At 43.7% G+C, this 27,565-nt stretch overlaps 1 protein-coding gene across 4 annotated transcripts; it reads right to left on the bottom strand.

The window, feature by feature from the left end:
• Positions 1–1,759: 1,759 nt before the first annotated feature.
• Positions 1,760–27,184, bottom strand: tead4 (TEA domain transcription factor 4). Of its 4 annotated transcripts, none has more exons than XM_028430146.1 (12): positions 26,874–27,184; positions 21,416–21,726; positions 13,682–13,746; positions 12,003–12,074; positions 10,601–10,735; positions 10,269–10,312; positions 9,937–9,998; positions 9,647–9,777; positions 8,997–9,170; positions 5,294–5,434; positions 4,017–4,169; positions 1,760–2,736 (listed from the first exon to the last, which is right to left on the bottom strand). In XM_028430146.1, exons 2-12 carry the CDS (start codon positions 21,420–21,422, stop codon positions 2,623–2,625), a joined length of 1,098 nt encoding a protein of 365 aa, XP_028285947.1. In that variant the 5' UTR covers positions 21,423–21,726; positions 26,874–27,184; the 3' UTR covers positions 1,760–2,622. The 4 variants fall into 4 exon arrangements, with proteins under 4 accessions (XP_028285947.1, XP_028285948.1, XP_028285949.1 ...); XM_028430147.1 differs by having other exon boundaries at positions 12,012–12,074; XM_028430148.1 differs by lacking the exon at positions 26,874–27,184 and having other exon boundaries at positions 21,421–21,529.
• Between the last annotated feature and the right edge of the window lie 381 nt (positions 27,185–27,565).

The following is a 27,565-nucleotide window of genomic DNA, read 5'->3' as shown; positions in this document are numbered from 1 at the left end:
AACATTTTTGAAAGATAAACTATATTTTTATTTTTAGTCTTAGTGTTGTTTAAACTCTGATCTGCTCATCTTCACTCAGGCATCACTGTTTATAAAGAAGTCCCCACGCAGCAGGTTTTATTTCAGCACGTGGCGTATTACCCTATTTTTTTTTTTTTTCCATTTTGAACTACAATGAAAAGCAAAACGCACACAGACAAAACAAACCACGCCGTCTGTGTTCAGGGGGGTCGGATGTCTGAGTGGATTGCTATAATTGCCGCAATCTACTTGAATTCTTTCAAACAGGATTATCAGAATAAGCCCTTTTTTGCCCGCCGGTGTGGGATTTGCTACACCTCTCTCACCTTTTGTGAGCTTGTCTCTCCATCACAGTGCCACATTCTCAGTTTACACCTGGGAGTTGAAAGCAGCTTTTTGGATAAAGAGCTTATGGAGCGCAGGGCACAGAGACTACAACCTAATGGTTTGAAAAACAATGCACTGGATCTGACCAAACCAAATTCGAGTGAAACATAAAAATATAATATTATAATATTAGAGCATAATGTTAAGCTCCTAAACACACATTTTAAGTAACAGCCATCACTTCTCTTATGGGCCTTAATCTTCCCTGAGGTCACTATGAGCTGTCCCAGGTGGTAGATCTATTGTTGGAGACCTTGGACACAGGCAGCCACTCCATCACTCAATATGCTTCTTTCCACCTGAAATAGGTACGTGTCCCATCAGACCGACCAAGAAAATGTCTGCTCACAGTCTCACTTTTGGTGTAAAGTGAGATTTACACCAACATGTATTGTTTGCTGTGAAACAGGCGCTGGTGGAACTGATGGGAAATGACATTTAACAGGTGCAGTTCTCCAGAGTTTTGTTTCATGTAAAGTAAAATGTATCAGTCTAACCAGCTCTAAAGTTTCAACACAAGAACTCTGAGTTGGACTGAATAAAACATGTAATAATGTCCCATCACCACTACAGGGCGATAGTCTCACTCATTAAATAACAGTGTTTGAATGTTTATACTTTGATTGATTTGATACTGATTGAACCGATTCATACATGTTTACATTTTCATGACTCGTCAGGCAAAACAAACCTTCTGCTCACTTTCTGCTCCATTTCATGACTTTTTGTAATTAAAATAAATATTGAAAAGATTAAAAAAACATCAGTGAGGGAAATTTTAAACATGGATAGCTATGTCTTAATTCTTTAGTGGTGCCTACCTGTTTGCTGGTGTCTGAGGATCTCGTGCAGCTATCCACCTTTTACAATCAGCTTCAATGCTTTGCAGCTGCAGCTGGTTCCTCAATTTTCTTTGAGCACTGCATTGTGGGATAGTATGGTGTCCCAACACTCCCCAAAATCAATCTGTACTTAGATTACCTCTGATGTTCAGTCAATCCACTTAGATATGACATGACACATGATTCAACAGACTTTTGACTCAAAGGATGGAGACCAGTCATGATGGCCGCCTTCCATGCTGGTTCCTTAGCATGGCGTCCAGAGACCTTTAGATTCTAAAGGTTACAGGTTACAGGTCTAAAGTTTAGAAGAACTGACACCAAGACAGCTTTGTCTTGATCAGGAATTCTACATATCACAATGCAGATGTGATGATACCGTATAAACCACTGAAGGAAGTTGGTGGAAAGAGGAAGGTCAGCTCTGCCCTCACTGCTGAGCTGCTGCTTGCTGGGTGGCTGCAGAGAGAGAAAGGTAACACTTGACAAAACCCAGCGACAGTAAGAAGTTATGTAAGAAACACTTGTATTTTTATCTGACACTTCAGGGCAAGTTACAAGATACAGACAGCTTACAGATCCCAGTCTAATTCAAGTTAGCAGTGTTACTATGTGCCTTTTGCTGTAGTCAGATAGATCAATCATAAACAGTAAGACAAATACAAGAGACATTTAACATTAAACATCAAAGTGAATACAATAGCTCTTCTTTTAAATCATTTTAGCCACTTATCCTCACTGCTCTGTTAAGAGGAGCTGGGCGTGGCACTGTACATAATTACTCACATAACACAAAACATTGGCACCAAAAACAGTGATATTTAATGGATGTGCAAAAGAGGGATTCTCACTCTACTCTCATTCGTTTTTTTTCCCCATTGTTACATATATTTAAGTCACTAGATGGCGCCGTGAGGCAGCCTCTGCGGCAAACATCCCCTGCACATGCATGTGTGTAAAAGAATCTAAATGAAAAACAAGCTCTAGTAAAAATGAGATGAAAAACACCATCAACGACAACTCTCTCATGCAGGTCTTGTTGGCTATGTTTGGCTCCTTTGGTATAGAGACCACAGTGTAACATGGTCCTCCTCGTGTACTTCATCTTCTTGCCCCTTGTCTCACACACACACACACCGTCTGTTTCAGCTTCTACAGATCCAAATCCACCTCTTCTTCTTCTTCTTCTTCTTCTTCTTCTTCTCCAGCAGTAGTAATGCTCCTGCACACACTGACGCAGCCAGTGTTTCTCTGGGCTCCTGTATGGTTTCAGCTTTAAGCTTGCGGAGGAAGTAGTCCATTGTTTAGTGTTGTTGCTCACTGAAGTGCTACAATGGTTCTAAAGCTGGCAAGTTCCAACTGTATGACCGGGTCAGTCTTTGACGAGTCTGTAAATATGATGCTGGGCGCCGTGTTCGCTAGTGGACACCTCAAAGACGTAGGCTATGCACAGCAGTGTCTCCAGTGTGTCCCTGTTAGTCACCACCTGCAGACAGACACAGAAAGGTTCGGTTAGGTCAGGGAGGATGCAAATCTTCAAACTTTAGTTACTCATCAGAATTTGTTTAAATAACTTTCATTTGACCATTTGGATATTAAACATCAGAATTTCATCCTATTAGACATTTTGCCTTCATTTTAATATGAATGCTTCGTATGTGGTCAAGATGACCTTTGACCCACCAAGTCAATGTTCATCACCTCGTACTACTTGCCTTTAAACTAAAGACTGTGAAACAGAAACATAATATATATATGGTTCATTATTCTACTCTCAAATATCATACAGCTATTTATTCAATAGGAACAAACCCTAACCCTAACCGGGCGTGATGACTTGAATGATAAACTTTTCTGTCATATATGTTAAAGATGAATGTTTACGACACTGCAAAAGGAGCGGGACAATGCCAGCGCATAGTTCATTCTGCTCAATTACACTGAATGCAACACTTGTCACAGGAGGGACATCGATCCATTGTGCTCAGCCTTGCAGGGTGGATCCAGAGTGTGCATGCATGGGTTCTCTATATGTGTGCGTGAGCATCCGTTTATGAGCTGTTCATGGGTAATATGAGCTAAATCAGCCCATTGAGGGACCTAATGACATGCTGCCATGTAGTCGTCAGTGTGGGCTCAATATGGTCTTTGTCCCCCCCCCCTGCTCGTACTGTAGGAATGCAGCCGCCGATGGAAGGAACACAAATGTCTTTGAACCCTGTTGTGAAGGACCACTTGGTTGCTATAGTGATACAATCCACTCTATTCACGTGTGGGATCTTGCTGTGTCTGTTCCCTCTGTGGAGTTCACTGGTTCATTCAGAAAAGTTAAAACGCTGCAAGAAGCTACTGAAAAATGCTTAGGCACTGCTGAAGTTATTTAAAGCTTACAGAGTTTCTCTTATTATTGAGATGACAACAGCCTAATGCTCACTGAATTTGAAGACCCATTGTGGCCTTGTGTGCTTTATCATCTCCAACTGGTATGAATGGAACGATGTGAATGATGAAGGAAAACAAGCATGAAGGCTCTACACACAGTGATTCATATCAAATTAATTTCATCTAACAAGCTAACCCTGGACCACACCATCAAACAGTCAATGTCTCAGTCTGTCTTCAGTCCAATCTGAGAAGCAGCAGCAGCAGCAGCCCAGTAACTTCCCACTCAGTGTGTTTTTCCAAACAGACTGTAATATTCATTTAATGTTAAATATTATACCTGAGTATATATTATTATTATTATTATGAAAGGCCTGCATGTACCTGTAGGATAGTGAAGTTTTCCAGTACGCTGTTCATCATGTACTTCTCCGGCAGGTGCTTTAACTTGTGGATGAAGTTGATCATATATTCACATAATGGGGAGCGGTGGATCCGAAACACGTAGCGCCCATTCTCAAAGCGCGCATACTCCGTCTGCAGATAAACACATAGATACTGTGAGTCTGCAATCCAATATCTCAGAGTAAACCACACTGACGTGTGTATACAGGTGTGAGCTATGAAATCTATTGTACAAACACACACACACACACACACACACACACAGGACATATACATGGACACATTGGATGTGAACATCTATGTGATAAGCTGTAATTGTGTGTAATACAATACACCTAATGCAGCATATGGCATGCCAGATTTGACAATAAACATATTGCTTGTGACAACCATGATCAAATCATGGAGCCATTAAGTATCATCATGTGGCCTACCGAGGCAGACGGCTCTACCTAGGGATGTGCGAGTGTGTATATATGCTTATATTGTACAATCTATCAGCGGCAGGTTGGGGGGGGGGGTGGCGCAGGGACGCTGTTGTGTATGTGTAACGGGAAACATCACAGTTAGTCACGCTGGTGCGATTTCAGTTCCCTGACCACAGATCAGCAGTAATTGACTGGAATCCGCCTCCACCAGCAGCAGTTATTCACTCCTCATGGTGATAATTGTGGTTTTCTGATGTGGTCATGACCTCTTAATGTTGAAATATCACTCCTCTATCATTCAATCAGTGATGCAAGCTTTCTGAATTGTAGCCATCATGTACAGTATGACAGCAAACATCAGTTACTGGCAGTAATTGTGGGAAATTCTCTGGATTTATCACCAAATGTTGCAAGTCACTAAACGTATTTAATGTTGTGCTTTTTTCCACATTGCCTTTGCTTTCCCTTTCAAACACAATGTAAAATACCATTTTTTTCCTGTAGAAAATTCAAATTATTATCAGCACCTGTAAACCTGCTTTCAGTCATGGTGGTCACAGCTTTAAATGCAGGTTTATGGGCTTGCATACGCCATTCTTACTAAAGTAACAGCTGTGAAATGGTTGAATCTCAGTACTGTTTGTATCATAAATATTCTGAAGTAGAAGAAAGAGTGCATGACTCTGAGCTATTCATTCAGGAAGTCAGCCACTCTAATGCCATGCTCTGTAAAATATTTAATATTTAAAGTATTTTTTACAGGGTGGAAAACATAGTAAGAAGCAAGAAAACACTACAATACTATAACCTCCAGTATATTTGTCTTACCTCTACTTTTTCCACCACCTGTTTGCCAAAGGAGCAGACCTTGGTGGATGAGGTGATAATCATGTTCTCAGAGCTCTCATACTGGCTGGACACACCATAAAAGAAGCTGCTGTCATCCTGCAGGTTTACACTGAGGTCCGCCTAGAGGAAAGACAACAAACAACATGTCCGTCACCTGTCAGTCTGTCCTAATGCATGCGGTGTATGTCAAAGAATAAAGAATCGCTTCCTTTTCAATGCGCTAACTTGAGACATATGTGAACTACACATGATCCATAATCTTGAGGATATGCTCTATAATCTATAGCAAAATATCAGGTCCTGTTTTTCTGCTTATACAGATCTTAAAGATCATGTGTGTCAGTCTGACAAAGACACATCACTGAAGGTGTTACGGCTCAGTGACAGCTTGTGAGAGATTCTCAGCAAAGCCAAGAGGTATCCACTGGACAGATCCGTGTTTACTTAGTGTAACACCAGCCTCAAGATTCCCAGGATGATGTGTCTGTGCAGGACGAAGTGTCTTTTCACTATGGGGATGTAAGAGATGCAAAAATACAACACAATAATAGAATATGACACAAAAGGCAGCCAGGGTTCTTCATCCTCAGGTGGAAGCAGATATACCTGTGTCTGATCCTTGCTGTGGTCCAAGTCTGAATTGAGGTGAGTATAATCAGATTTTGGATCAGACTGAGGTGCCGTCTCCTCTGTCAGACAGCTGGGCTCTTTTACCTTTTCCCCTGTCGGGCTCTTGTCTGCTAATGGGCCATTGAGACAGCGCTCAGCCTCCTCTCATCTCTTCATCACCCTGTTCATCTTCATCCCTGGCTCGTGTAATTCCTCTATTTGTCTTCATCCCTGGGGCCTAGTGACCCTCCCCGAACCGCCATTCCCTGCTTCCCTAACAGCCTGCGAGGGAATTCATCCAATTACAATCAGCAGCGTGCAATTGGCTGATTAGATCATGGTGGGCAGGCTGGCTGTGTAACAATTTAGCAGAGCCAGCTCAAATCGGATTCCCTCTGCACTTCAAAGGCGTGAGACAATCCGTTAGGACAGGGCCACGGGCGCTGAGGGGGTGAGAGGGAAGGAGGGGAGAGGAGCAGGGCAGCCAGCGGCCGGCAGCGGGGTTTGCTGGAAATTCAATCTAGAATGCCATAGCTTTGGAGGTGGGTCAGCCGCCTGTCACCGTCACCATGCCAACCTGCACCTCAGCACAGACCCCCCAAGTCACGCCCTGACAGGCTGCTGTGTGACTGCAGCAATATGAAATAGGTTCTCTCCGACTTTCACAGCGACGTAAATAAGGTTATAATATTTTCAGATGTGTTGATGATTTCATTTTCCTTATTCTCACAGCCAAGAGCATCTTTGCTGTTTTTTTCCTCCACTGTGGGTGTTGCAATGCCCAGCTGTTTTGTAGCATTTCTGTATTTTGTCATGGATGCCTCAAGAACTGGAGGACCCCCTCGGGATATGACGAGATGAACAGACTGAGGGGGGACAGTGTTATGAGCTTGTTTTCCTCCAGCGAGGAGTGGCATATGTCATAAGTGTTGACTCGAACCAGGCTCTGACATGAATCAAGAGAGTAACATTTCACTGATGAATGACTTGCTGGTTACATGCCATCCAGCATTTCTCCTGCCATCCTTATCTCTTGTTCACACTGTCTGCGTAACTATTTCTATCTCCCCATCTTTATTGCTGTCTTGCTCTCTTTTTTCCTTTATGATATATGGCAAGGTTACTCATCCCCCTCCGTCCTCTTCACCCCTGAATCAAATGCCACGCCAGCTGTTCACTCCCAAGGCCTGGAGAAGACCACTTCCAATATGGTGCCACTCACCAATGTCTTTTATCTCTCTACAATAAATAATGTGGAAGTCAAGCATGTGAGAAGGGTAATGCCATATATACAAAACCATCTGGTGGCATGAGATGCAAGGCGGCACTTTGGACTTGACATTCACAGTCTTTAGTTCCCCCACACACAGCACTTAAAGCTATATTACAGCATGTCAGTTCTGCAAGTTACCACTGGATTGACACACTGCATTTTTGAGCGAAATCATATTTTATCTGCCCTTCTGTTTCTGTCAGGTTGGTCTGTCGTTTCTAACAGTTTATGACAGATTTGTGTTGTTCACTGACCACAAGAGCAGAACTCCTGTTATGACGTATACGGTAAGTTTCACCACACAAAACCTCCTGAGATACGGTCTGGCTGCTTTAAACATTTCTTCTTTAATGTATTAATTTTTAAGCCATTGTCACATCAACAGGTTTAATAGTGGAAAACATAGATTGACTTCACAAAGCCACCATAAAAAAACAAAAAAACGACATATTTTTGCCCTTTCTGCTGGCAAACGGGTACAAAAGGTTATAAAAGCAATATTTAACATCTGATTTTAAATCAGAAGATATAACATGCAGCTTCAAAGTTGGATTATTTCTATTTTAATTTACAGAGAGTAGCACTGTCACCTTGGTTCCTGGTTCAAAGGACTAGTGACCTGTCCAGGGTGTGCCCCACCAGCTATCTGAGCTATCTCATTGTGTTATTGTATTCTAATTGTATTTTTGTTCATTTAAAACACACCTCACACTGAAGACAACCTACCTATTGTGAAGTCAGCACGCCCATGTATGCCATAGATCCTCTGTTAAAGAGTTTGACCACATAAAAGTTAAGCTGACCTCCTCTGAACTATCAGATTGAGTTGCTTCAGACTGAAAGTCCTTTTAAAGAGGTGTTTAATTGTTTGACATATGTGTAGAGGGACTTGTGTTGAGTTAGAGTCAGAAGAGTGTGGGTTTGTATCTGTGCACGTGCTGTGCCTGATTCAAATGCCAAAGGTCTTGTCCTGAGGTAAAGCAACATGGCCTGATCCATGAGATGAACAAAGTGAACGTATCTGATTACACTCCGTCTCTGACTCCGTCTGGCACTTTTGGCCCATTTTCACGTCCTCGACTTGGATTCTTCTCCACTTTCCAAACGGCCTCCTACTCTCTCCTCCATCTGTCTGCAACTCATGTTGACTTTGTCATCATGCTTCACTCTTTTATCCCCCCTCAGTGTGTAATCTTGAATCAGGAGTGTTGCGTGGTTGTCTGTGTGTGTGTGTGTGTTTTTGAGAGGCTTATCTATAAATAAGAATATGATGGAGGGGGGTGTGAGGGCTGGACTCAGTGTAATAGTGCAGAAACAGGTGTCTGGGATCACATTTCTCCTAGTGAAAGATCAGGCCTGCCACTCTCCCCAAGGCTGCTGTCACACACACGCACACACACACACACACACACACACACACCCATCACAGACATATACAATACACCAACAGTAAATACAGGCTGTCCAGCAGTGCCTTATAAACCACCAATCGGGTCAAGGGAGCGATGACTTTCCACTCATTCTAGCCCTAAATCGCACTTAAGTTCCTTTAAGGCCTATGTCTAAGCTATCCCAACACAGTTAACACCGCTAGGCCATTAACAGCCAACAGGTGCTACAAAACATTAACAGAGTATTCACTGTACTCTCACTTCATCTTCCTGACTTGGGGAGGATTACATGATGATGTATGAAAAATAACACACAGAATATCTGGCTGAGCTCTACTATAGTGTGTAGCAAGTAAGAGCAAGTTTGGATTTGAAAGTAAATAAAAAATGATGAAGGCAAATGTTTTACCCAGAACTTGACAAGAAAGAAAGCGCTGTGTGGCCCTTTATCAAACAGCTCCTTCAGGCCTCCTTTCTTCTCTGGGAACTTGTCGTAGATCTGCCTGATGTCCACTGATTCCAGATAGGGGTCACTGTAGCTCGGGTTGGACTGGCCAATGTGCACAAACAGGTGCTTGTTAAACTGGAGAAACAAAAGTGCATATCATCAGGTCACCACAGCCAAAAAATGGCAAGTGTGCTGTAGAGCCACATGTTATACAGGGCCTGCTGCTCAGCTTCATCATTTTTTTCCATCACCTGTCTCAAGGCTTCCGGTCTTTTCTTACCAGTTGTAGTATTCATATCCATGTGATGTACACTCTTTGTCTCTTTGTTCACAGTAGCAGCAGCAACTTACTAGCAAAAAGTGTAGTAAATATACTATAGTGTTCAATGACAGGAGTAAAATAGCTGTTTAGTTTTATGAAAATGCGTCCGAAGGTGAGAAGAACCCAGAACCGCAGTTCCTTGTATGGCCACTTGAGGGTGGATCTGCCACCTTACAGGAGTTTATAGCACACAGTACAAACAAGGTTTTGGTCGCTATAGATAACACACTCGTTCCTGACAACTGCACAGGGACGGTGCACTATGGGTGAACACAGTTGCATTACTCACAGTTTCTGGGTCCTGAGGTTGCTCCAGAAAGGCAGAGAACTCCAGCATTCGCAGCTTGGAGCTGGCAATACTTCTACCCTGCCAAGGGGGGGCACCGGGAGACATGGACAGCCCCGCTGTGCTTTCATAACCTGCAAGGGGAGACAGGGCAGTCAGTGTATAATGTGCTGTTTGAATATGGCAAAGTAGAACGTTTTTCTCTGAGCTTTGTGCACAGTCTTTGTGATGAGCTGGGTCATCTCATCACTTCGCCTTCTGTCAACACAGAAGAAGGGAGAAAGAACACCCACCTGTTATGGGAGCCGGGCCGGACGCTTGCATGGCATAACTCTGCTGGGAGAAGGGTTTAATGCTGGGGAGAAGAGAAAGACAAGAGAGGGAGAGGCATGTAATGCATCGTCTCGGCCTCATGACCCCATCTCATATACTAATTGGACCACATGACCTCTAAAGACGCAGGGGGCAGAGTGGTATGTTGAATGTCAGACAGCTGAAGACTTTTTTAAATAATTGCACTGATGTGTTTTAATTTGTTCTGGGATTCACTCCCTCGCTGAAATGAATCTGATGGTTATTAAGCCGATCACATGAGAAATGGACTGAGAGAAAAATGACTACTTACTCTTCATGGACTCCTGGCTGTCCTGGAAGTGCCCCATGCCAAAACTAAGAGACAAAAGAGTGCAGACTTTATTTAATATTTCACACAACAGTGTAAAATGTATTCATTTGTATGATGTAAGTATTGAATAAAAAAAAAAACATCATCCGTGGCTGCAAACACTACATAATATGTAGTATCATTAACCAACAGGCAGGGATTTGATGATAAATAACTTGCAATGAAACCACATATTTGGGAAGAAGACATTTATTTTTTCTTTGTAATTTTTTTAGGCTTTTACATTGAAAACAGTGAAATATAGATGTGGTGCGCACTAGTCAGAGACTTACCCCACCAGCAGTGGGGTAAGCCGGTCTAGACAGGCCCTGGAGAGCCATCTTGTTCGGGAAGGCCGTGGGCGAGATGATCTGGGCTGAAGACATAGTGGCCATACTCTGCAGGGCCTTGTCTTTGGCAGCCTGGTCCTATACAGAGAGGCACAGAGAATAGGAGTAAGATAAACACACAGTAATGCTCCATTTAAGTCTGCCCTCCACTTTCCACAATCATGAGCAGAACCCTAAAAGGGGAAATGAAAGGCTGAGGCCGGCTTGCATCATCACTGAATCCCTGCCAGTCAGAGAACTGCAGAGAAGGTGATATTACAGTCAAGGGCCTTTGGGTCAAGAGTTAAGTTTATTGCCTTGGCAGGGGCAAGCCAGCGATGACAACTAGCTTCTGTTGGAGGTCACACTGGAAGTCATGGCAGGCAACAGGATGATATGTTAATGTGCTTATCAAAACAATATCAAAATTGCTAAATGCTAAAGTCGTTTAAAAAAAGATTACACACAGGATATGGATAAAATGTGTCTATACCGCCTGCTATACTGTAAAGTGATCCAGCTCTTGTTTTTGAATCCACTCCCTCAGCAGTTTCCAAACCACAGAGAGGACTACAAGCACTTGCCGCCCAACCCAAATGGGCAAGGCCACACGGTGCATTCTTCTTCCCAGAACTGGCTAACACAAGGGCATAGCTGAAATATGGGGGGGGGTACATGTGGTAGGGATCTCAGTTACACCAAAGACGTATTTAAAAAAGGCCTGTCACAGGGGCCAACCCTGTGACCGGTGCAGAGCCCTGCCAGCTGAACCCTCATGGCCCCTGTCCAAGGTGAGGGAGAGTCCTGTTGCCTGCTGTGAGTGCGAGTATGCGGATGAGAAATGCAAACTGAGAAAGTACTGGGGGGACAGAGATGTGTAAGCGCTCAGCGAACCACACAGAAACACTTTTATTGTGGTACTTAACCTATAATGTAATACCTGGAAGGAACAATGCAGGGATTCACTTGTTTCTAGGAAATTGCGTTTGGCTCATCTTATTCATAATGAGCCCAGGCTTCATCAAATATGTTCATATTTCATAGAAATGTGTCAGCATGACACATAAAACTAGCATCAATTAGACGGTGCAAATAGAAAAGCATATCGTTTGAGTCTGTGTGTCTTGATGGAATGTGAGTACATGGCAGTGCAGGGGAGGCTTGGATGCTTTTTACACAATATTAAACTTCATTATAGATTAGATGAATATACTGTAACAGGTTTTTCAGCTCTATCTGTTGCTGCTAGACTTGATTAAACTCTTAATACCAGCTGAGTGCAGGACGACAATCCACAATAAAATATCAAATTTCACACTGAAACATTTTTAGAAATATCAAAAAAAGCAAAAAGAAGTTGACTCACGTAGCGTACCTTCAGCTTCACCTGGATCTCCCTGGCCTTCCGTCGGGCCAGAACCTGGATGTGACTAGACACCTACAGGACACAGAAAAACACCACTTGCTGTTTGTTTGGAGAAGCTACACTGTCTGTCAGCACTGTCTGCTCATAGCGCCTCAGAGAAACGCAGCATGGCTAAAACAAAAATTACATTTGACTGTAGTGCTTCACAAAATGCTTTTCTATATGCCTTTGATTCACGTATACATTATTTGCTGTGATGAACGTTGCTGCCATTTGGAGGAACGGCACTAGCAGGTTTTCACTTCGGGCCCACAGCTGCCCAAAAAATGATTCTGAAAAAACTGGTACCTTTGAGGACTGCATGGAGAGGAGCCTAAATGCAGAGTGCTAATTCTCTGCATGATGTCTTGATCTCTTGCACATTTGTGTTGGTATTTGATACCTTGGTTTTATAAAATAATATATAGCCAGGGGTTAAGGAGGGATTTGAAAGGAAGGGAGAGCTCTTTACCATGGAAGACAAGAAGACTCAAGCTAATGTTCATGGAAAGAGAGAAACGACGCAGCTGAATCTTGTTTTTTATAATGATATACTTCACAACTTTTCTTTTCAAATCTTTACAGTCACATTCTTAAAATGACCAACAGCGAGCTCTGTTACAGTCCTCACAGTATATAGAGGTACTAAGAAGCAGCTTCTTCTATTTTCCATCAACCCAGTCAGCATAGATCCTGCTGCTGTGGGATGCTACAGCTATTTATACATCAAAAAAGAACTGGAAAATGTGAGAGATGCATGAAAATTAATAATGGTGTCAGTCTGTGGCAGAACTCTGGCCAATTTAAATGTAAGCATAGACCCTATTATAGCAAGTGGCTACCTGATGGTATACATGCTCAATACTGTGTTGCATTTATAAAAACAATTATAAGACTAAATGTCCTCAACATCAACACATCAAACCAAACTGCTGATACTGAAAGACAGAGCATGCAGTTATAAAGAAAATGAAATGTAGTTGAACTGATCACATGTATTTTCTTTTGCCAGCTTTCAGTTTTTAAGTGTTGATGACACAAAATCTGTATATACGCAGCCTTCTTATGCAGCTCTGCTACATCACGCTAGTCGGTTTACTGCTGCCGAACCAGCAGGTGTCCCTCTATACCTCCAACCTGTGCCACTATCCGTCTCTGATCTGTCACTGCTCCTCCTTCCTAATCTCATCTCCACACATCTCGCTTCATTCCCACAATGACTCTGCCAGATGACTTAGCAGAGACCCTTTCTCTCCACATCCATCACTGCCCCATACATCAGTTCTTCCATATCAGATACCACAGTGAGGATAGAGTTCCAAATCCCTCGCCGTCCTGCCTCGGCCTTCCAACCTAGATCACTGTATTCCCCAGCTTCTTTCCCCTTCTAACAAGCACCAGATCCATGAGGTGGTGAAGAAACAACACCGACACATGATCCTATAGCATCTGTGCATTGGGCCCTGGCCCTAAATCAATCGTCATCTCCAGCCCTCCAAATTGAGGATTGAGGATTTGGTTGAAAGGGTGGTGAAGGGGGGGGGTGCACACAGGGTGTTGGGGCATCACTCATCAACAGTGGATTTCTGGAGAGGTTCAAAAATAGGGGCTGCTACAAATGGCATTTGCAGAGGACTCACCTGCTTCCTGGTCCGGGTCTTCCCCGTGCGCAGTTTGATGTACCGTGCAATCAACTCATTCCGTCCTGCAAAGGACACAGACATTTTCATTATAGTTTGGCAAATAACAATGTCTACCACACTGATTTACTTTTAGTTGTAAAAAAAAAAAGAAAATGTCTGACTGGATTAAGACTTTAAAACATGTGTATAGTCTGAGTGTGTACATAATTGCATGTATGCACATATAGATGAATGCACAAACACACATGCCCAAGCACCAAGGCTGTCAAATGTGTCAGCGCTGAAAGCTGTAAGTGTAAGTATATCACTAAGTATATACTTCTGCCTGTGTGAGAGCCTGCAGCAGCCTCAGACTGACGCCCTCCTCTCCCTCCTGAGTGTACACTGAGCTCATATCGCTACAGTGAGTGTGTGTCTGTGCGCTGCCGCTGCTGACAGACAGGTCACATTGGCGGAGCAGGTGGAGGGCTGCAGCCATGCGATCCTCACACCGGACTCCGGACAGACACGGCGCAAGCCAGTGACCAGAGGGGGCCAGTCTGGTGAGGCCGCAAGGCAGCTGGTGTGTATGTCAATGTTTATGGAATATGCCTTTACGCCTGCAGTAAATTTTGAGCCCGTTTCCCCCCCATACAAATTCTCCAGTTGCTGTGGAGGACAATTAGGTCATGTGGTTTCCCTCTGGGATTAATAAAGTATTTCTGAGTCTGATTCTTTAACACAGAGCTATACACACACTATAATAATATAATTTATATATATTTATTGCAATATAATTATTTAATCAATAAATATTCTACTTAAACTATTCACCGGCCATATGAGTATATGAGTATAAATGTAACATATAATAATATATATCTTACATTCACATCACATTATTAATCTTGGAGGCATTTTTAGTGTCATAAATTATGAGATTGATTAAATTAGTCATTAGGAGCCCAAGAGATCAGCATGTATAGATAAAGGAGAAAAAAAAGACACAAGTTCAGTGAATCATAGCACTCACACTCAAAGGACCTCTCACACACACACACACAAACATACAAGAGTTTGCTAGACATTGCACCACCTCTTAAACACGGCCATTTTTCCCTTGGCACCACATCTCCATGTGAATTAACACACAGATCAGTCACGACACACAACCTGGTACAAACCCGTCAGATTTTCCCTCACATAGTGATGCTCGGCTTAGACCTCACAACGCTCCACAACTCGGCCAATCAGGTGACCCCGAACGGCAAAAAAGAGGAAACCTGACACCTGGTTGTAACCCCCGTCAGACATATTTGTCAGCCAATAAAAGTGATCAGATTTTGCGCGGAATGCAAAACACTGTTTCTGCACGGAGCTCATGTGAAAAGAAGAGTTCAGACCTCACACAAGTTTCCACGGAATACTTTTTAAAAAGCATTTGTGTTCCGGTGCCAAATCAATAAAGAACCTAGGTTGACTTTTTTATGGACCACCAGACTTCGTGTCATGCTTGGAGGCGAATTCGAATCCGTTTTTATTAATAAATATTGAAAATAATTTGTGTTTTCACAACTTGGGTTGTAGTTTGCACCACCCTCATGCACCAGTTCTGGCCCTCTACTCCAGAGCTTACATTTACATGTAAATAACTTTGTGTTTCTAGATAACAAGTGTCCACATCAGGACAGTAATGGGCTTTAAAAGCAGGATGAATGGAGCATTTTCCAGTAGATGAACAGATTATCATTTTAAAGAAAATCCTTTAAGGTGTCCCTGAGATATTTTGTACATACATTCTTTAAAAAAAAGTATATTCAGTGTTGATGTGGAGAGAAAATGAGCACAAAGCTTCAGGCCCCTGCCTCTCATACATATTATCCAGCTGTAGGACGGTCTTTGTGTGCAGCCTTTGTGGAATAAACCCTGCTCTGAAACGCCGTGCGCTCCGGTTTATACACACACAGCCACACACGTAGACATATAGGCATACACTGACACAGACACACACAGTTACACAAACGTCTGCCCCCGTTAAGGCATTCATGCCGTCTCAATCTTATTTTTCTTTCAAGGCTGTAGCTCCTCAACCGTTTAGTGTTTATCAGGAGGTGCACTCGCCGGCCGATTGTTTGAGCTCCAAAATGCATATTTCTTTAATTCCCCAGGGATTAAGAAAGTGTTCCACATTTCCTCGCAATCAAATTCTTGAAAAGGCAAACAGAGAGCTTTGTCAAAGTCCTCACAGTACTTGACCTCAAACGAACATTAGGTTGCCTGTATTGAGTTCCTCACATTACAGCAGTAAGTTCTTCCAGTTCCCGACAATTTATCTTCGCTCAGCGTACAGTAAGATGTAACTTGCGTACCCAGTAGGGATTTTTTGAAAGTAGCAGACACATATGAGCATGTCTACACAGATGAATACAATTATTTTCAAGAATAAAAAAACAGACGTCGGTCTTTGTGATACAGATTTACAACACTCTCTTGGACACAAACATGTTAATATAGAATTGTCTTTACGAACAGCTGCATCACTTGACAGTACTCGCCCATCAAGTTTAGTCAGGTGTGCATTTCTAGCATTAAACAGCTTCATTAAAAAAGCCGTCATACACACTTTTTCCCCATTTCTTGTATCAGATGCCCTGCCACTCCTAGTGCAAGTGCTCAGGGAAGGGCCCCATCAAAAATACCCTCCAACACACCCATGAGATCAGAGAGGCGACTTGGTCACACAGCGATGAGATCATGATATCCGATGGGAGCAGCACAGACACAGAACCTGTGCCAGCTAAGGCTGCAGGAAAGTCAGAAGGAACATTATACCATCACCCACCGGTCCGCAGTCTGATGTTGTTTATCACACCGCCTGCAGTCACGGACGTGTCTGCTGGGGGAATCTGATTCTGGAAAATTTTCTCAAGGGCATGAACGATGACGCAGAAGAAGCAAAGGTGTTTCCAGACTTCAGAATTATTTTGCTGTAGGCCTGCGTTTATAGTAATGTTCTAACAATATGACAACTTTTCTCAAATTAACACTTTCTGTAAGACTGAAGCAGTTACAGAAGTTTGCCTCCTCCTCTCCTCCACCAGGCCTGTTCGTAGAGGTCAGGGAGAGGTGGATGGGGTTAGAGAAGGAGGCCTACAGCGTCCCTTCCAAAGTCAACCCCTGGGTCTGGCTGGTCGTAAATCTGCCGTTCTCCGAGGCGGCTGTGGTCATCACTGGCCTCATCTGATCTCTCTCTCTCCTTCTCAATGTCTCTCTCTTAGCCCAGTGCATTCCTGACATTCCTCCATACTGACTGGTCCTGCATCTGCTGCTCTGACATGATCCAACCTCTATTGTGTTTTCAACAACAATCTGATGTTCAGTCCGTAAACACCATCGTCTTTCTCTATTGTAAAATAAATCTGTGATTTGCACCTTATCCAAGTGTCCTCTCTGAGGCACATCTGCCAGCCATACATACCCCCCAGCACATATGCCACAACTGTGTCTGCTCAGGAAAACAAAGGTCACATTTAGGTTGCAGGAATGTCTTGGTTGGGTGCTATTTCCCCTCCAACAGATCCTGCATGCAGCTTACTGAGCTCCGGGATAACCTCTTTATTTTCCCTCTGACCTCGTATCCCCTTAAGATCACAAAAGGTTACAGCATAAACAAGAGAACAAGCGTTTTTCCATACTTTTTTGGTGTTGCTGGAGACAAAGAATTTTCTGTCCTCTTTCTGTAAGTTCATGTTCGACCTTCTGTCATAGGTGAGGTTACTCCTGCAACAAGTAGGGCTTCCTCTCAGAGAGAGACAAAAGTACAGCAGTACAATAAATGAGTAAATTTAACAGTTGTCATGTTATATTAACACAGTCTGCCACAAGTGTTTTCAGCATAGATTTACACAGGCTGGTATTCAGGAGGCTCAGGGTATGTTAACCGCACAGACACATCAATACATGTCTGATTGTCCGCCTCACTGCCTTCCTGATCTGAGATGTCTTGTTAAAGTGATCGTGACAGCCGTGTAACAGGGCTGTCGTTGCTCACCACGTCTTATCGGTTACACTGTGAGACAGAAAGAGAATGATAGAGGATCATGGAGGAGATTCAGCAAGTTAATAGTCAGCAGGAGGGTGTTTCCTGCGGAGAGCATCAAATCCCAGGAAGGTCAGAGTCAGTGCTAAAGGGTTCCTATTCCTGCTCATATGAACACCACCCCGCCCAGCCTTCCACCCAGGAACTCTCCCCTGGAAACAGCCCTACATTGCTATACAATACTGTCCTAAACATTGTGACATAACATCTCAGTGTTATTAATCCTCACTAGTTAAACACATGCCAGTCTTTCCTCAGGCAGAGAGCGGAAACAGGCCCTTTGAGGTCAGGGGTTCTTCAACAGGTCAACATGTCAAGGTCACTGCTGAATCTCTCATGCTTCTGCTAAAACTTAGACCCGGGTGAGGACTCCGCTGCTGCTGCAGCTTTCCGCTGACCTCTGCATCATGTTCTTAATGAGAGTGACTTCAGACAAAAACATATTTGCGTGCTGGACAAAAGTCAGACAAGAGAAAAACACGTTGCACAGGCCGAGCTCAGGGAGAGGGCGGTGATTCATTCTTTGTTCTGATCTGTCACAAGAACACGCCACTACTGAGGGCTGCTTTGTTGACTTTATCCACTTCACCGACACAAGCAGTCTTTTTTTTTCCCACAGGAAATAAGACGCATCAAAATGTGAGAAAAGCTCTCCTCACACAGATGTTGGGAAATCCACTGTGACGAAACCAAACAGCTGCATAAAACATGGCGTGATGCAAGAGTAATGTTACCAAATGAAAAGAAAAATGATTCAAAAGACATCATAAAGTAAAACAATTATATTTGCAAATGGAAATATAAATTAATATGGCAGATATATAGCAGCAAGTAAATCAGGATGATTATCATATTTTCAGCGCCGGATTCTTCTAGGGAGAGCTGTCAGCACATTGGTACAAGTTTGGGACTGTTCCTCCATCACTGCAGCGTGAGGCCCTTTGGTCAGACCACAGGGCACGTCTCTCGCTGAGACTCACACAAGGCAGGAAATGTTTTCCTTGGCAGATGCATGTCGAATTACCACCGGAGCACACAACCGCCACAATATCCGTGACACCGTCCCTAATAAGCAGGCTAATAGGTCTGTTGAGTAATGGGCATGAGGGCCAGCGTAATTCACGGCATTATGGGGGAAAATGTGGCAAATATATGCAGAATATGGGGCAAAAACATTCCATTCAATTTAGGAATTTACAATCTAGAAGGTGGTCAGAAAACATTCCTTCTGTTTCGCTGGCTGGCGACTCAATATCATATTGTTTAGCAAAGAAGAATGGCATTCATTCCTCGGAGGGGAATTCAATGTGAAATTCAGAATATGTCGCTCTCAGCCAACAGACACAGAGTTATTTTTCTAGGAGTTTGTTTTGTCTACGTATCCATATTTAGCCTCTGCCAGAAGGCTAACCAACATTTAAAAAACCATCAAGTCATCATCTCACATTTTCACGTATGCCTTTTAAAGATGTTGCTCGGTTGATATTTGATTTGGCCATCTGATTTAAGACCACCCATCAACGCTTTAACAACATTAACAACACTAAAGACCTTCAAAGTGGCTTTGCATTGATTGTGGTCACTTGAATGACTTGAGTTGTTGGCCATCAGTGGCCTCAGGGATGGTGATAAAAGGTGGAGCTGCAGGGGCTGTGAAGACTGTAAAAGAAGGACCACTCTTGACTGTTTAGGGGCAACGGGGGCAAAGCAGGCCACGCTGGGGGCTCGGTCCTGCCTCATTTCTCAAGTCATAAATCTGGATTTGCCGCAAGGCTGTCGGGCTGAACTCGGAGAGCAGCTGTAGGCGAACTGAAAGGCAGACAGACCGACTGTCAGATTGACAGAGGGAGGGAAGGTTGTTCATAAAGGACAAAAGGAAGGCCGTCTGAGACAAAGAGATGAGTGCAGTAAATCAGTGATAGCAGGAAAGGTAACACAACCTCTACCTTTCTCTCAGACACACATATATATACGCACAGTGGAGACAGGTGTATGGGAGTTTCTGCTGTGCGTATAGGCCATGCTAGACACCGCTGCCCACCTTGGTGTTTATTTGTCCGCCCCTCCTCCAGGCGTTCAAAGGGTAAACGTCTATTCTGGTTTAGGGTTACAGCCAAGCTGCCTTGAACCCCCGGGCTCCCAAGCGCACATGCCATTCCTGACAAGCCGACGCACTCCCTGGCGCGCATCACCTGCCCCTGACCCCCACAGGGAGGAAGGGGTACCTCAGTCCCCTTCCTTGTCAAAAAAAAAACCTCACGCCCCCCAACACCATCTTTGCAGATCCAGTACCCAACCACCACCACCCTCCCTGTGACACAAGTGAAACACCTGCCCCTCTCCAACTATTATTACAGGCTTTATAAGGATTTAAGTGTTGATCAGAGGATGGCCATGACCTCAATAGGTGGCTAAGCTAAGCTACGCAAAGCTAACCGTTAAAGGAGTCGCTTGGCACGGTGACAAAACAAGGTGATGACAGAGGCTGTCTGAAAGCACCACTACCTCCGGCCACTCTTTCCACCAACCAGATCCACTATCAAACAGTCAGGCAGGAGGACAAACTATGGCCAAACCATCTGTCACCACACATCTTTCAGCAAAACGTTGGATGAACACCTGTTTGGAAATTATCATTCAAAGAAGACCTGCAGTACAGTCATGTTGCTGCTGCAAATGTTATGATTACTTGAGGCAAAAACCCAAAAATTTAGCATCAAAGCTGGTGAATCATGTCAGCTATGTGTGGGACGTGTTTATTGTTATGGACTCTTATTATGAGAATCTATCTTGTTTTTATTTGCAACTAAATACTGTTTCTGAACAAACCGAAAGGCGATTCCTGCATTAAGTGTGTGTAAAAGAATGAGAGTTTTGAGTGGATGCGGCTGTTTCTGACACATCATGCCATCATACTCCGCATTGTGAGACCAAGTGGAGCTGACAGCTGTGCAGGAAACGGGAGTGATGTGAAACACGAACAGAAGAAGCAGCGATGAATGTGGGAGCAAGTATGTGAAACTAATCGTCAGACCACTTATACCGATAAGTGTGCGTGGCAGGGACCTTACATGTCTGTGTGTACCTCACAACAAAGAACCTGAATTCGTTTTCACTCAAATTTAACAAGACAAAATATTTTGTAGCCTTTATCAAGTTAGCTGCTTCAATGTTTTGGGAAAATTGGTCACTATAACAACTACAGAGTGCCAAACAGTGTTGTCCCTTAAATAGACAATGGAGGTTGGCTCCAAAAGTGAGTCAACACGCATAGACCTCCATGGTAAAATTCCCAATTTTATTGCATAATTCAACAGGTTTAGGGTAAAATTATGTTAGTCTGTATGGGTTATTTCTCTTTTTAAAATAACGATATGGGTGTTTTTTCCCTAGTACTCACTAATTTAGAACAAGTTTGACACTCGGCCCACCTCAGCTCCAGGATCTAGGCAGGTGCTATCAAGATGGCGATGGTGACATCATGAAAGATTTGTGCCTGTCTTTATTTACAGTCTATGGTCGCACCATATTCTGTGACCAATCACAGGAGGTATGTGCATATGTTGACAGAGTTGAGGGGGCAGACAAGAGTCTTGCACTGTAGCGTCAACATAAAATGATCAGATAAAGTATGACAATAGAGATGGGCGTACCGTACATCTTGCCCTCATCAGAGAGAATGATCTTCCTGCGGCCACAGGGAGGGTAGATGGCCAGGGCCTCCTGGAAGCTCTGCTCGATATCAGGGCTCCACACACCCTCCGCGTCATTCTCCAGGGGTTTGTCGAGTCCGTCTCCCAGCTCCTCACTCCCACCCCTGGGGGAGGGAGCCGGCACCCACTCCGCAGACGTGGTGGGACGACGGGAAGGGGACCAAGGAGCAAGGGCAGATTTAAGGTGAAAGGAGAGACAGGTAGCCGCACGGAGAAGACCTGCTTATATGAAGTCCACAGGTGTGATGAGCCTGGATGGAAGGAGAGGAGAAAGAAAGAAGAAGTTTTGTTTGGAGAAAGTTTCTTACATTTAAAATTCGAGCGCTAATGTATTTCAACAATGTGTCTGTGGATATAGAGCCCTGTGACATCTTGGTATATCCATCTTAGAGTGTGCAGTTCTTCATATCAAATAAGGAGATGGATGCCAACATATTTCATAATAAATGCAGTAAAACAAATATCACTGTGAATGTGTGGCCACTTGATGATTAGCAAGCCGAGCTGCTACATCGAGGTTGCAAAAGAAAGTGCCCGGTGCCCATCAGCTCTGCATCTGCTGCTAAACCTAATGTGGAAAAAGGCTTCTCAGATTATTAATTGGTTTAATGTCAACGTGAAAACAAATAATAAGGTGGGGCATCTGGTGCTAAAGGAGGGGAGAGGCACACAAATGGGAAACACATTAAAGTTGGATCACCATCCTCAGACACACTTAGACACACATGCCAAGGAGGATCATACCAGGATATTAAGGCCAGCGGGCTTTCTGAAGGTTGCCCTCATCAGTGTCACCATAAAAAAAAAGATTATAATCAATGTGTGTACGCGCTGTTGTGTGGGAGGGAAAGTAATGACAATAAGTAAAGTAATTAAAAGGATTCACTTGGAATTCTCTTTGTTCTTATTGAGAAAAAAAATGCAGTCCAAACGTCAGGGACATCCACAGGGAAGGCTGACAGAGTGTCAGATTCACATCCTGTTTTCTCTACACACCAACTTGTTTAGGATGTGTGCACAGTGCTTATACATTTGGTGGAGAGGATAAGACAGACGTCGGGCTCCACCTCTTCCTCTCAACAAACGATCAGGAGAAAAGAAAAAGGAAAACGGGCACAATGGTAGGACACGGTGAAGAAAGAATTCGCAGACTCGTGAGTCAATAAAAACAGAGGTTTCTGTTTTCCTGGCACTGTGGAACGACACAAAGAGACGTCCATGTCCATTTAGGGCAACAAAGCAGTGAAAAGCAGTGACCGCTGCGTCAGTGATAATCCCAAATATGACTGTTACATGTGGAGGCGAGCTGGTAAGTGAGTCAATGTGTTGTAGGGAGTGAGTAAGATCCTCCAGCCAGTCAGCCCCTCTCGCTTCCTTTGAGCCCCCTGATGTTCCACAACAACGCTTCCTGTAGAGCGTCCAGCCAGGCCGCCATTCTCTCCATCCAGATTTGATGTACACAAGTAAATACACACTCACGCAAACAACAACGTTCAGAGAGCACTTTGGGAAAAACCACACATTGTATAAAAGACGTGGACAGATGAGGCGTTCTATAGCGACCCTACAGACTTCCTTACAAAAACAAACTCAGTGTTGGTCCAATTATTTAGATTTAAATTGACATAATACAACATTTTGTCATTGAAATGTTTTTGTATCATGTTATAGTTAAAGAGTAAAAATAAACCATGAAAGTCATTTATAGAAAAATAGAGAGATGCTGATGCTTTATTTCAGCCCTGTTATTAGTTAGTTCATAAATCAATCAAACTGACTGAAAATATTAAAATAAGCACCTCACAGAATGAAAACAAATCAGATTACAATATGCTAACATAACTTTTCTGAATGAAGCCACACACATAACTAACACATAACTTAATCTGTCTTGTGTAATTATTTCTGCTGCACATTCCAGCCGGGCCTAATCATAATCACGAGTGACTAGTGACTGATCTGTGAGCTAATGGCTTTGTTAAAATCACAACAACACTTAACTCACATTTCTGCAGTTTGTGTAACTGATTTCAGTCTAACTGCAGCTCCAGCTCAGGGCCTCTGTGAGATTTGTGGCCGCCATAAACCATTAGTGTGCAGCTCTGTGCCTCCCTCAAACCGTCCAGGAGGTTAATTAACCTAAGCCATGCCTTACAACAACCCCCCCCCCCCACCCTCACACCACCAACTCCCTCCCATCCACCACCCTCACCCTCTCTCTCACCTATTGCCGTCATCCCACATTCACCCCCCAGCGTGGCCCCCTCTTCCCTCAACGGGATAATCCCCCAGCTGGTGATGCGGTCAAGGGGCCACGTAACCCCTCGACTGCCCCTTAACACAACTGCACACACACGGACCGACTAAGACAAACGCACTCGTATAACAAAGACGTTCACAGAATTCATCCGAACAGGTTAATACGGAAAAGGCCAATAGAAATTGCAAGTGGCTAGGCCTTTGTTGACCTTTGACCTGGAGCAGAGACAGCCAAGTGTGGCTCCATGTCGGTCGTTCTTACAACTATTCAGAGTTAAAATATAATTCGATTTTCTCAATAAACATCCTGCCATGCTGCTCTGCCTCTGCTGTGCTCAAATCTTAGCATGCTAACATGCTAAAGTAAGACGGCGTACATTAAGACTTTACCTGCTATCACTCATGAAGCTGAAGTGTGCATGTGAGTGTGCTGAGTTGCAGTGTGTGAGCATGTGTGTGTACTCAAGTGGTCACAATCTCCACTAATCAGGTGGGGAATGTAAAAGCAGGAAACATGCTGAAAATAAGGCAGCAGTATGGGATCAGGCTATGTGGTGGAAATTAAGTCGCAGCCAGCCAGCGACGGCCTGTGGCGACGAGCGGGTTTGTTTTGTCGGGTTTTTGCTCAGAGCACGTGTTCTCCGGCAAACAAAGTCCTGCAGCGCTGCGCCAGCAGGAACCTGCGAGCTCCTCACACCAAACACACACACACGCTATCAAATACACATTTGCTTAGATATTAAAGCCTGACCTGCTGATTACATTAGAGATCAGACTCGTGCTGACAAACACCCTGAGACTCTGCAGTTCCTCTCAGCCCAGTGTTTTGGTAACAGGCTCACAGCCTGCAGCAAGCTGCAGTTTCCAGCTGTTCTCTGCTAGAAAGCTCAAAAATCCCAAACGACCAGGAGACCAAAGCAAAAAGAAAGGGATCCGACATTCAAGAACAAACGTTAGATGAATGGAAAAGTTATTTGGGAGTGTAAATAAGGAGTGTGAAGTGTTAACAGGTTCACCATATTAACTTTATACAGTGATAATATGTCAGTGCCGTGAATAAGTGACTCAAAAAACATTATGGCCGGTTTAAATTAAGAAAGAGGATCAGATACACACAGACTTGCTGAGTCTGTTGAAGACTTATAATGTATATGATGTATTAGCTCTGTGCACAGTGATGAAAACAACTGATAACACACGGTGCATTAAGCCCTAAGGTTCAGTGGCCAAACAAGGAACAGGTGTAAATGTGCCTGAATGTGTTCAAGGCCGTTCCCCCCAAGACTTTGACCCCTCTGTCTTTCTGTCTTTTTATGCTTGGACTTGGAGGCAAATCTCAAAACATAAAGATCCAGGGGCTACAATCAATGGACAACACAGTCTCAAACCCACACACACACACACACACACACACACACTGCACTGAGCTGCGGGAACAGGAGGGGAGGGCAGAAGGTCTTTGTTCTACAAGGCTCATATCTGAGGCATTATTCGGTTTTCTCGTGCGAGCGGAGGAGGAATGATCGCTATGTGGGATGAGCACAGCAAAAAGAAAAAAAATAACTCCTCCACTGTGGAGGACCTGTCTCAGGGCAACACACACACACACCTTTACATCGTTCCGCTCAGTCACCCACACAAACACATCTACCTCCAGGCCCTGCCACATTCATACACCCCCCCCCACACACACACACACACACACACATGCTACAAACAAAACAACCTCAGAGTTCACATTACAATCTAAATCATCTGTCTGAGACAATAGTGAACCTTGAGATTCAGAAAGGGCCGAGGCCTGGAACACACCCAAACTCCTCTGGCTGTCAGACTCCTCAGAGGAGGTTCTGACAGGTGTGCTTTCTTACCCCCTCATCACACTGTCACCCCGCTCCATTCCACCTGTTGCTCCTCCAGAAAACACACTCTACTCATCTGCTCCGTCTGACGCATGACACACACACACACACACACAGCAGCAGTCTTCTGTTAGCTGTCTGAGTGCTCATGTTTACACGCAGACAGAAAGCAGGTTTTAATTATTTGGTAATTTAGTAAAAGATAAACAGATGAAGAGCTCATCAGCTTCTAGAGTCTGAACATTTTCTTTGTCCCTAATCACAGTGAGTTTAGTGTCTGAGTTTACAGCTGTCGGCAAACTTGAAGCTTCACATCGTTACTTTCAGACACTGATTGAAACTATTAGACACAACAACAATCACCTGTAGCTGCAGCTCTGGTTGTGTTTATTAATTCTGTAACACATCTGTTCAATCTACAGCAACACTTAGCTTCAAGGTTAACTACTCACCCCTTCTTAAGGCGCCTGTATTAGTTAATAAACACTTAAAACCCACTCCACGCTGCAGCAGCACTCACGTCCTTATATTAAGTTTATTTCTTTAATGAAGTTTGATATTTGAGGTGAAGCTGATTCTAACTACTCTTATTGAAATCCATCAGCTGTTCAGAAGTGGTGTCTGAATGCACGACTCAGAAATGCAGCAGCAGTACAGAGCAACAGGTACCATAACTATTTTAAACCGCTGCACAGTGACTGAAGCACAAATAAAGACAGCACCTTGCACCAACTGTTGGTTTATTTGCATTTTTATTTATAAAATATAGTGCATTAATTAAAAGGCAAAACAGCTGCAACTTATTAAGCTTTTTTACACAATTCAAAACTACTCATGCGTCCTGATGTTTACACGCGGCTCAAACACGCTTAGTGACAGAAACACACCTGCAAGCTGCATCTCATCGATATTATGTTCAGTGAGCAGGGACTGAGTGAATGGATCCTGTCTGGTACTGATGAACACACAGGAAGTGTGTTTAGGTGTAAAAAGTTGTGCTGATGTTTGCCCGCGCGGCTGTGACGTGGTTATTCCCACAGTAAAGTCACCGCGCGCGCGCTGCGCCGCAGGAATTAAAAGGAAGAAAAAAAATGTCGGAATTTGAGCGAAGAAATGTGAAATATCTGAGGAATGTTTCCTCCGAACAGGGAGTGAGGACTGAGCTCAGAGAGAAGGCGGCGAAATAATGAGGCAACTGAGTGGAAGTTTGCAGCGAGGAGGAGAAGAAGAAGAAGAAGCGTCTGAAATTAAAACACACAAACACACACAGCGCTCACCTGGTGGAACTCTATCAGCAGACTGTCAGGCAGGGTGAGGAATATTAGGTTTAAAAAAAATACATAAAAATTTAAAAGTGACTCCGTGAGGGTTTCCTTTCTTCTTCTACTTGTTCTTCTTCTTCTTTGTTTGTTTTCTGCTGCCTCGTCTCCTTCCTGGAGCCGCTTGTTTGAGGCGAGAGGAGGGCAGGAATTTCAGGAATTAGCCGTGGTATGACATGAAGCCTGGAAAAAGCCCGAGAAAAAGACCAAGGGAGGCAGGGAGGGAGGGAGGAGGTCTGACCGGGCCACACGTAATGACGAAAAGGAGGAGAGGAGGAGGGGGGAGGGAGGAGAGGGGGGAGGGAGGAGGGAGGGAGCTCTGGAAAGGGAAGGAAAGAAGGGGGGTCCAGAGGAAATCACATCAAGACTATAGGAGCCGGAGAAACACGTCACTGACATTTAAACTTCTACAATAGGTGTAAAGATGTGACACAGCACCATTAAAAAGCAGAACCACTCAACTTCTATGGTGTTTAAATAACAACTATGCATATTATTTAATTTATTTTACAGTTATTTCTCATTATTGAACGATAAGTGTCCTTAGCCTTATTCTCCTGTAGAGTGCTGGTTCTAACTCAGTGAGTTTCATGTTGAGCCTCCCTCTCATCATACATTTCTATTTTTAAATATGCTTATCATGGAGTTAA

The sequence above is a fragment of the Parambassis ranga genome, chromosome 19 (assembly GCF_900634625.1).
Source record: "Parambassis ranga chromosome 19, fParRan2.1, whole genome shotgun sequence".
NCBI classification, from domain to species: Eukaryota; Metazoa; Chordata; class Actinopteri; family Ambassidae; genus Parambassis; species Parambassis ranga.
This window is presented reverse-complemented; position numbering and strand designations above follow the sequence as displayed.